Source organism: Poecile atricapillus (genome assembly GCF_030490865.1).
Source record: "Poecile atricapillus isolate bPoeAtr1 chromosome 39 unlocalized genomic scaffold, bPoeAtr1.hap1 SUPER_39_unloc_1, whole genome shotgun sequence".
Taxonomy (NCBI): Eukaryota; Metazoa; Chordata; class Aves; order Passeriformes; family Paridae; genus Poecile; species Poecile atricapillus.
In genome coordinates, this window is record NW_026709000.1 from 37,032 (window position 1) to 46,906 (window position 9,875).

The 9,875-nt window shown below is 58.9% G+C and overlaps 3 protein-coding genes across 3 annotated transcripts; 2 read left to right on the forward strand and 1 right to left on the reverse strand.

Annotated features, from left to right (window-relative positions):
• Window positions 1-11: 11 nt before the first annotated feature.
• Window positions 12-5,923, reverse strand: SPC24 (SPC24 component of NDC80 kinetochore complex). Its single transcript, XM_058828576.1, has 6 exons — window positions 5,834-5,923; window positions 3,637-3,808; window positions 658-802; window positions 451-549; window positions 296-372; window positions 12-192 (listed from the first exon to the last, which is right to left on the reverse strand). The coding sequence occupies exons 1-6, from the start codon at window positions 5,834-5,836 to the stop codon at window positions 41-43; spliced, it is 648 nt and encodes a 215-aa protein (XP_058684559.1). The 5' UTR covers window positions 5,837-5,923; the 3' UTR covers window positions 12-40.
• A 72-nt stretch (window positions 5,924-5,995) lies between these two features.
• LOC131574163 (mitochondrial import inner membrane translocase subunit Tim29-like) lies at window positions 5,996-9,169 on the forward strand. The gene is made up of 2 exons (XM_058828575.1): window positions 5,996-6,163; window positions 7,801-9,169. Exons 1-2 carry the CDS (start codon window positions 6,085-6,087, stop codon window positions 8,391-8,393), a joined length of 672 nt encoding a protein of 223 aa, XP_058684558.1. The 5' UTR covers window positions 5,996-6,084; the 3' UTR covers window positions 8,394-9,169.
• On the forward strand, window positions 8,527-9,837 carry LOC131574166 (mitochondrial import inner membrane translocase subunit Tim29-like). Its single transcript, XM_058828578.1, has 2 exons — window positions 8,527-8,589; window positions 9,159-9,837. The coding sequence occupies exons 1-2, from the start codon at window positions 8,527-8,529 to the stop codon at window positions 9,513-9,515; spliced, it is 420 nt and encodes a 139-aa protein (XP_058684561.1). The 3' UTR covers window positions 9,516-9,837.
• Window positions 9,838-9,875: the final 38 nt, after the last annotated feature.

Consider the following 9,875-nt stretch of genomic DNA (forward strand, 5'->3'; position numbering starts at 1 on the left):
TTGGGGGGGTCTCAACGAGCTGGAAATGGGGAGGGGGGTTTCACAGTGCCAGAGGCTCGGTGGGCAGCACTGGGGGTCTCCGGGGTCTCCACTCAGTGGGCACCAGACCCCACAGGTAATCGCTGACGAAGGTCCCCGAGTGCTGCGCCTCGTCCATGTCCAGGGGCACGGCGATCTCGGGGCCGTAATGAACTGGGGAGGGGGCAAAACCCCAATGGGGGGGGGTGGGAATCACTGGGAGGGGTCCCCGAGGTGATTTTGGGGTGGTTTTGGGGTGTTTTGGGGGGGCACTCACTGCCTCGGATCCGCCCCGGCTCGGCGCTGTAGTCCCAGTCGATCCTGCTGATCTCGTAGTAGAGCTGAGCCACGTACCTGGGGCGGGGATTGGGGGGTCTCAGGTGGGGTTTTGGGGGGGTTTAGGGGGTCTCAGGGGGGGTTTAGGGGACTCACACATCAGGAGGAAGGCCGTGCTCCTCCTCCTCCTCCTCCTTATCCCTCTCCAGCTGCCTCAGCTTCTCCTGCAGCTCCTCCTTGTCCCGGCGCAGCGCCGTGGCGAGAGGGGGTCAAGGCAAACAGAACACCCCAAAAAAACCCCCAAAACACCCCAAAATCCTTCCCCAGCCACCCCAAATCCCCCGAAATTCACTCCCAGGATATCGGGTGGCGTCCCTGGCGCCGCTCAGGGCGCCCTGTGCCCGCTGCAGCTCCGTGTCCAGCTGCTGCCTGCGGCCGCGGAGCCGCCGGACGTCGGCCTGAGCCTCCTGCAGGCGCCGCCGCAGCGCGGCCTCGGCCTCGGCCAGAGCTGGGGGGCAGCTGGGGTCAGATGGGGGGGTCTGGGGGGGTTTTTGGGGGGTCTGGGGGGCAGCTGGGGTCAGATGGGGGGGTCTGAGGGGCAGCTGGGGTCAGATGGGGGGGTCTGGGGGGGTTTTTGGGGGGTCTGGGGGGCAGCTGGGGTCAGATGGGGGGGTCTGGGGGGGTCTGGGGGGCAGCTGGGATTAGATGGGAGGGTCTGGGGGGGTTTTTGGGGGGTTTGGGGGGCAGCTGGGATCAGATGGGGGGGTCTGGGGGGGTCTGGGGGGCAGCTGGGGTCAGATGGGGGGGTCTGGGGGGCAGCTGGGATCAGATGGGGGGGTCTGGGGGGGTCTGGGGGGCAGCTGGGGTCAGATGGGGGGGTCTGAGGGGGTTTGGGGGGCAGCTGGGATCAGATGGGGGGGTCTGGGGGGCAGCTGGGGTCAGATGGGGGGGTCTGGGGGGCAGCTGGGGTCAGATGGGGGGGTCTGAGGGGGTCTGGGGGGCAGCTGGGATTAGATGGGAGGGTCTGGGGGGGTTTTTGGGGGGTTTGGGGGGCAGCTGGGATCAGATGGGGGGGTCTGGGGGGATCTGGGGGGCAGCTGGGGTCAGATGGGGGGGTCTGGGGGGGTTTTTGGGGGGTCTGGGGGGCAGCTGGGGTCAGATGGGGGGGTCTGGGGGGGTTTTGGGGGGGTCTGGGGGGCAGCTGGGGTCAGATGGGGGGGTCTGGGGGGGTTTGGGTGGCAGTGGGGAGGGGTTTTGGGGTGTCTGGGGGGCACTCAGGGGGTTTTGGGGTGTCTGGGGGGCAGCCACCATCAGCTGGGGGGGCTTTGGGGGGGTCTGGGGGGGTTTTGGGGTGTCTGGGTGTCATTGGGGAGGGTTTTGGGGCGCAATGAGGATATTTTGAGGATGTTTTGGGGATGTTTTGGGGATGTTCTGTGTGTGTTTGGGGGATATTTTGGGGATGTTTTGGGGATATTTTGGGGATGTTTTGGGGATGTTTCAGGGCACAGCTCACACCCCAGCGCTCACTCACCCTGTGCCAGGCCCCAGGCCCGTGTCTGTGTGTGTTTTGGGGTGCAGTGAGGATGTTTTGGGGATGTTTGAGGATGTTCTGTGTGTGTTTGGGGATGTTTTGGGGATATTTTGGGGATATTTTGGGGATGTTTTGGGGATGTTTTGGGGATATTTTGGGGATGTTTTGGGGATATTTTGGGGATATTTTGGGGATGTTTTGGGGATGTTTTGGGGATATTTCGGGGATGTTTTGGGGATGTTTTGGGGATATTTTGGGGATGTTTTGGGGATATTTTGGGGATGTTTTGGGGATGTTTCAGGGCACAGCTCACCCCCCAGCGCTCACTCACCCTGTGCCAGGCCCCAGGCCCGTGTCTGTGTGTGTTTGAGGATGTTTTGGGGATGTTTTGGGGATGTTTTGGGGATGTTTTGGGGATGTTTTGGGGATGTTTTGGGGATGTTTTGGGGATGTTTTGGGGATATTTTGGGGATATTTTGGGGATATTTAGGGATGTTTTGGGGATGTTTTGGGGATGTTTTGGGGATATTTTGGGGATGTTTTGGGGATGTTTTGGGGATATTTGAGGATGTTTTGGGGATGTTTTGGGGATATTTTGGGGATATTTTGGGGATGTTTTGGGGATATTTTGGGGATGTTTTGGGGATGTTTTGGGGATATTTTGGGGATATTTTGGGGATGTTTTGGGGATGTTTTGGGGAGGTTTTGGGGATGTTTTGGGGATGTTTTGGGGACGTTTTGGGGATATTTTGGGGATGTTTTGGGGACGTTTTGGGGATATTTTGGGGATATTTCGGGGATATTTCGGGGATGTTTCGGGGATGTTTCGGGGACGTTTTGGGGATATTTTGGGGATATTTTGGGGATATTTTGGGGATGTTTTGGGGATATTTTGGGGATATTTGAGGATATTTTGGGGATATTTTGGGGATATTTTGGGGATGTTTTGGGGATATTTTGGGGATATTCAAGGATGTTTTGGGGATGTTTTGGGGATATTTTGGGGATATTTGGGGATATTTTGGGGATGTTTTGGGGATATTTTGGGGATGTTTTGGGGATGTTTTGGGGATGTTTTGGGGATGTTTTGGGGATATTTTGGGGATGTTCCGGGGATGTTTTGGGGATATTTTGGGGATGTTTTGGGGATGTTTTGGGGATGTTTTGGGGATATTTTGGGGATGTTTTGGGGATATTTTGAGGATGTTTTGGGGATATTTTGGGGATGTTTTGGGGATCTTTTGGGGATATTTTGGGGATCTTTTGGGGATGTTTTGGGGATGTTTTGAGGATGTTCTGTGTATGTTTTGGGGATATTTTGGGGATGTTTTGGGGATATTTCAGGGCACAGCTCACACCCCAGCACTCACTCACTCTGTGCCAGGCCCCAGGCCTGTGTCTGTGTGTGTTTGGGGGATATTTTGGGGATGTTTTGGGGATATTTTGGGGATGTTTTGGGGATATTTCGGGGCACAGCTCACCCCCCAGCTCTCACTCACCCTGTGCCAGGCCCCAGGCCCGTGTCTGTGTGTGTTTGGGGGATATTTGAGGATATTTTGGGGACGTTTTGGGGACGTTTTGGGGATGTTTTGGGGATGTTTGAGGATGTTCTGTGTGTGTTTTGGGGTGCAGCTCACCCCCCAGCGCTCACTCACCCTGTGCCAGGCCCCAGGCCCGTGTCTGTGTGTGTTTTGGGGTGCAGTGAGGATGTTTTGGGGATGTTTTGGGGTGCAATGAGGATATTTTGGGGATGTTTTGGGGATGTTTCAGGGATATTTCAGGGCACAGCTCACCCCCCAGCAGTCACTCACCCTGTGCCAGGCCCCAGGCCCGTGTCTGTGTGTCCAGCAGCCGTCTGTCCAGCCGCTCCCGGCACTCCAGGCCGCGCTGCAGCAGCTCCTCGGTGCAGCCCGAGCTCAGCTCCTGCAGCAGCTCCTGGCTCAGCCCCTCCACCACCTCCACCGGGGGAAAACCGGCGCTCTCCTGCCGGGGGGAAAAGGGTTTGTTTGCGGGGCTTTTGGGGGTTTTTTGGGGGTTTTTGGGTTTTTTTGGGGGGCTTTTTGGGGTTTTTTTTGGGGGGTTTTTGGGGTTTTTTGGGGGTTTTTTTGGGGGTTTTTGGGTTTTTTGGGGGGGCTTTTTGGGGGGTTTTTTTGGGGTTTTTTTTTTGGTCTTTTGGGGTTTTTGGGGGTTTTTTTGGGGTTTTTGGGGGGTTTTTGGGGGGGTTTTTGGGTTCTTTTGAGGTTTTTTTGGGGGGTTTTTTGGGGTTTTTTTGGGGGGTTTTTGGGGTTTTTTGGGGGGCTTTTTGGGGGTTTTTTTGGGGGGTTTTTTTGGGTTTTTTTGGGGTTTTTTGAGGTTTTTTTGGGGGTTTTTTTGGGGTTTTTTTGGCTTTTTTAGGGGTTTTTTTTGGGGGGCTTTTTGGGGTTTTTTAGAGGATTTTTTGGGGTTTTTTGGGGGTTTTTTTTGGTTTTTTGGGGTTTTTTTTTGTTTTTTTGGGGGGTTTTTTTGTTTTTTGGGGGTTTTTTTTTGGGTCTTTTGGGGGCTTTATGGGGGTTTTTTTGGGGGGACTTTTTGGGTTTTTTGGGGTTTTTTGGGGGGTTTTTTGGGGGGTTTTTTTAGGTCTTTTGGGGGCTTTCTGGGGGTTTTTTTGGGGGTTTTCTTGGAGGGTTTTTGGGCGGGCTTTTTGGGGGTTTTTTTTGGGTTTTTTCGGTTTTTTAGGGGGTTTTTTGGGGTTTTTTTTGGGGGGTTTTTTTTGGGGGTTTCTTTTTTTGGTCTTTTGGGGGCTTTTTGGGGGTGTTTTTTGGGGTTTTTTGGGGGGGTTTTGGGGTTTTTTTGGGGGGCTTTTTGGGGTTTCTTTTGGGGTTTTTTGGGTTTTTTGGGGGTTTTTTGGGTCTTTTGGGGGCTTTTTGGGGGTTTTTTTGGGGTATTTTTTGGGTTTTTTAGGGGTTTTTTTGGGGGGCTTTTTGGGGTTTTTTAGAGGATTTTTTGGGGTTTTTTTAGGGTTTTTTTGGGCTTTTTTGGGTTTTTGGGGGGGTTTTTTTTGGGTCTTTTGGGGGCTTTTTGGGGGTTTTTTTGGGGTTTTTTTTTGTTTTTTGGGGGGTTTTTTTGGGTTTTTTTGGGTTTTTTGGGGGTTTCTTTTTGGGTCCTTTGGGGTTTTTTTGGGGTTTTTTGGGGGTTTTTTTTGGGTCTTTTGGGGGGTTTTTTTTGGGTTTTGTGGGGGCTTTTTTGGTTTTTTTTGGGTTTTTTGGGGGTTTCTTTTTGGGTATTTTGGGGGGTTTTTGGGGGGTTTTTTGGGTTTTTTTGGGGTTTTTTGGTTTTTTTTTGGAGGGTTTTTTAGGGTTTTTTTTGGGTTTTTTGGGGGTTTTTTGGGGTTTTTTTTGGGGCTTTTTTGGGTTATTTGGGGGGGTTTTTTTGGGTCTTTTGGGGGGGGTTTTGGGTTTTTTAGGGGGTTTTTTTGGGTCTTTTGGGGTTTTTTGGGGTTTTTTGGGGGGTTTTTTTTGGGCTTTTTTGGGTTATTTGGGGGGTTTTTTTGGGGGTCTTTTGGGGGCTTTTTGGGGGGGTTTTTTGGGGGTTTTTTGGGGTTTTTTTTGGGCTTTTTTGGGTTTTTTGGGGATTTTTTGGGGTCTTTTGGGGGCTTTTTGGGGGGGTTTTTTGGGGGGGTTTTTGGAGGTTTTTTTGGGGGGCTTTTTGGGGTTTTTTAGGGGTTCTTTTGGGGGGGTTTTGGGGGGTTTTTTTGGGGCGGGTTGGGGTTTTTTTGGGAGTTTTGGGGGTTTTTGGGGAGTTTTTCGGGGTTTTTTTGGGAGGTTTTGGGGTTTTTTGGGGGATTTTTAGGGGTTTTGGGGGGAGTTTTTTTGGGTTTTTTGGGGGTTTTTGGGGGACAGGCCTCGCTTCGGGGATCTCAGTGAGGGTAACACAGGGACCCCCCAATCCCTCCCCGCGCTTTCCCCATTCCCAGAGCCCCCTCCCCTCCCTCTCCAGCCTTTCCCAGCTTCTTTTTCCCCCATTTTTTACCATTTTTCCCTTTTCTCTGAGGGCTCCCTCACGCGCGCTCCGTTTGAACCGCCCGGCGCCGCTCTGCGCATGCGCAACCCCCCCCGCGCCGCTCCCCTCATTGGTTCTTCCCTCCCTCTCCCCCCCCCTTACCCTCAGCGATGGTTCCGCCCTCCCTCTGTGTCACCCTCATCCGGTTCCCCCCCCAGCCCCGCGGTGCCGCCGCTTTGGTTCCGGCGGTCCCGGGTTCCGCGAACGGAGCCTCTCCGGTGATGGCGGCGGCGGCGGCGGCGGCGGCGGCGGGAGGGGCGAGCCGCGGGCTCTGGGGGCGCCTGGGGGACACCCGGCTCGGTGAGGGAGGGTCCCGGGGCTCTCAGGGCCACGGGGAGTTCGGGGGAAGGAGCGGGGCCTTGTGGGGTGCGGGGAGCTGCGATTCGGGGCCTTGGGGGGGCTCTGAGGGGATTGGGGGGGTCTGGGGGGGTTTGGGGGGTTTTGGGGGGGTTTTGGGGGGCTTGGGGGGGTCTGGGGGCCCCCAAACCCTCCTGGTTTTGTGGGGGGTCCCCAATTTCTACCAAAAGGGGGGTCAGGGGTGCCGCTTGACCCTGAGAGGGGTTTGGGGGGGTTTTGGGGGGGTTTTGGGGGGTTTTGGGGGGTTTTGGGGGGCTTGGGGGGGTCCCCATAATCCAGAGGGGTTTGGGGGGGTCCCCATAATCCAGAGGGATTTGGGGGGGTCCCCATAACCCAGAGGGGTCTGAGGGGGGGGGTCCCCATAATCCAGAGGGGTTTGGGGGGGTCCCCATAATCCAGAGGGGTCTGAGGGGGGGTCCCCATAATCCAGAGGGGTTTGGGGGGGTCCCCATAATCCAGAGGGGTTTGGGGGGGTCCCCATAATCCAGAGGGGTTTGGGGGGGTCCCCATAATCCAGAGGGGTTTGGGGGGGGGTCCCCATAATCCAGAGGGGTTTGGGGGGGTCCCCATAATCCAGAGGGGTTTGGGGGGGGGGTCCCCATAATCCAGAGGGGTCTGGGGGGGTCCCCATAATCCAGAGGGGTTTGGGGGGGTCCCCATAACCCAGAGGGGTCTGGGGGGGTCCCCATAATCCAGAGGGATTTGGGGGTGTCCCCATAATCCAGAGGGGTTTGGGGGGGGGGTCCCCATAATCCAGAGGGGTTTGGGGGGGGGGTCCCCATAATCCAGAGGGGTTTGGGGGGTCCCCATAATCCAGAGAGGTCTGAGGGGGTCCCCATAATCCAGAGGGGTCTGGGGGGGGGTCCCCATAACCCAGAGGGGTTTGGGGGGGTCCCCATAATCCAGAGGGGTTTGGGGGGGTCCCCATAATCCAGAGGGGTCTGGGGGGGTCCCCATAATCCAGAGGGGTTTGGGGGGGTCCCCATAATCCAGAGGGGTCTGGGGGGGGGTCCCCATAACCCCGGGGAGTGACCCCACCTCCCGGGGGTCTCCCCCTTTTCCTGGGGTCTCCCCCTTTCCCCTGGGGTCTTTCCCTTTCCCCAGGGGTCTCCCCCTCCTCCCCGGGGGTCTCCCCCCTTTTCCCGGGACTCTCCCCCTCCTCCTGGGGGTCTCCCCTGACCCCCCTCCCCTCCCTTTCCCGGGGGTCTCCCCCTCCTCCCGGGGGTCTCTCCCCCCTTTCCCCGAGGGTCTCCCCCTCCTCCCGGGGGTCTCTCCCCCCTTTTCCCGGTGCTCTCCCCACCCCCGGGGGTCTCCCCTGACCCCCCCGTTGCCCCTCCCTTTCCCCGGGGGTCTCTCCCCCTCCTCCCGGGGGTCTCTCCCCCCTTTCCCCGGGGGTCTCCCCCCTCTTTCCCCGAGGGTCTCCCCCTCCTCCCGGGGGTCTCTCCCCCCTTTTCCCGGGGGTCTCTCCCCCCTTTCCCCGGTGCTCTGCCCCTTTCCCCGAGGGTCTCCCCCTCCTCCCGGGGGTCTCCCCCCTTTCCCCGGGGGTCTCCCCTGACCCTCCCCCGTTTCCCCTCCCTCAGGCCGCTGGTTCCGGGCTCTTCTCCAGGACTATTCCAGCTCTCTCCGCGAAGCCGCAGCCGGTGCCCGGCGCCGCCCGCTGCTCTCGGCGGCAACTCTGGGGCTCCTGGGGCTCGGTGCCGGTCTGGCCACCTCCGTCCCGGACCGGGAATCCCTGGAGAGCGCGGCCGTGGCGGCAGCGACAGCGCTGGGGAAACTCCCGGAGACTTCCCGGAGCCCCCGAGCCGAACGCCACGTCCTGAGGCTGCTGAAGCTGCGGGAGCGGGGGCGGCTCCGCGTCCTCAACCTGGGGGTCGTGGCCGTGGCCGGGGCCGACCCCCACGGCCGGGACCCCGCCCTGTACTCGGCGCGGTGCCCGCACCTCCGGCCGCGGCTGTGGCAGCTCGGGGCGCCGCTGGATCTGGGCTTTTTGGGGCGCTGGTGGCTGCTGGAGGAGGCGCTGAGGGACAGCGACATCAACGAGGAGGAGTTCGGGCACCTCCCGGAGCGGCTGCGGCGCCTGGAGCCCCGGGAGCTGCGATCCGAGAGGAACGAGAGGCTCCACCGGGAGAGGCTGCGGGCGGTGGTGCTGAGCGAGGAGGAGATGAGGGAATGAGGGGCTGGGATCCTCTGGGGATACTCTGGGGATACTCTGGGGATCCTCTGGGGATCCTCAGGGGATGCTCATGGGATGCTCATGGGATCCTCCGGGGCTGAGAGGGATGGGATCCTCACGGGATCCTCACGGGATGCTCACAGGATCCTTGGGATCCTCTGGGGATCCTCAGGGGATCCTCTGGGGATCCTCTGGGGTACTCAGGGGATCCTCTGGGGATGCTCACAGGATCCTCACTGGATGCTCCAGGGCTGAGATGGATGGGGTCCTCTGGGATCCTCAGGGGATCCTCAGAGGATGCTCACGGGATCCTCTGGGACTGAGAGGGATGGGATCCTCACGGGATGCTCAGGGGATCCTCAGAGGATGCTCATGGGATGCTCTGGGGCTGAGATGGATGGGATCCTCACAGGATCCTCAGGGGATCCTCACAGGATGCTCAGGAGATCCTCCGGGGCTGAGATGGATGGGATCCTCACGGGATGCTCAGGGGATCCTCAGAGGATGCTCAGGGGATGCTCTGGGGCTGAGATGGATGGGGTCTGGGATCCTCACAGGATGCTCACAGGATCCTCTGGGGATGCTCACGGGATCCTCAGGGGATCCTCAGGGGATCCTCTGGGGCTGAGAGGGATGGGATCCTCTGGGGATCCTCAGAGGATGCTCAGGGGATGCTCTGGGGCTGAGATGGATGGGATCTGGGATACTCAGGGGATGCTCACAGGATCCCCTGGGGATCCTCCAGGAATCCTCCGGGGCTGAGAGGGATGGGATCCTCACAGGATCCTCAGGGGATCCTCAGGGGGTCCCAACCCGGGGCTCGTGGCCGTGGCCGGGGCCGACCCCCACGGCCGGGACCCCGCCCTGTACTCGGCGCGGTGCCCGCACCTCCGGCCGCGGCTGTGGCAGCTCGGGGCGCCGCTGGATCTGGGCTTTTTGGGGCGCTGGTGGCTGCTGGAGGAGGCGCTGAGGGACAGCGACATCAACGAGGAGGAGTTCGGGCACCTCCCGGAGCGGCTGCGGCGCCTGGAGCCCCGGGAGCTGCGATCCGAGAGGAACGAGAGGCTCCACCGGGAGAGGCTGCGGGCGGTGGTGCTGAGCGAGGAGGAGATGAGGGAATGAGGGGCTGGGATCCTCTGGGGATACTCTGGGGATACTCTGGGGATCCTCTGGGGATCCTCTGGGGCTGAGAGGGATGGGATCCTCACAGGATGCTCACAGGATCCTCTGGGGATGCTCATGGGATCCTCTGGGGATGCTCTGGGGATACTCTGGGGATCCTCTGGGGATCCTCTGGGGATCCTCTGGGGCTGAGATGGATGGGATGCTCATGGGATCCTCAGGGGATGCTCCGGGGTTGAGAGGGATGGGATCTGGGATCCTCACAGGATGCTCACAGGATCCTCTGGGGATGCTCACAGGATCCTCTGGGGCTGAGATGGATGGGATCCTCACAGGATGCTCATGGGATCCTCAGGGGAT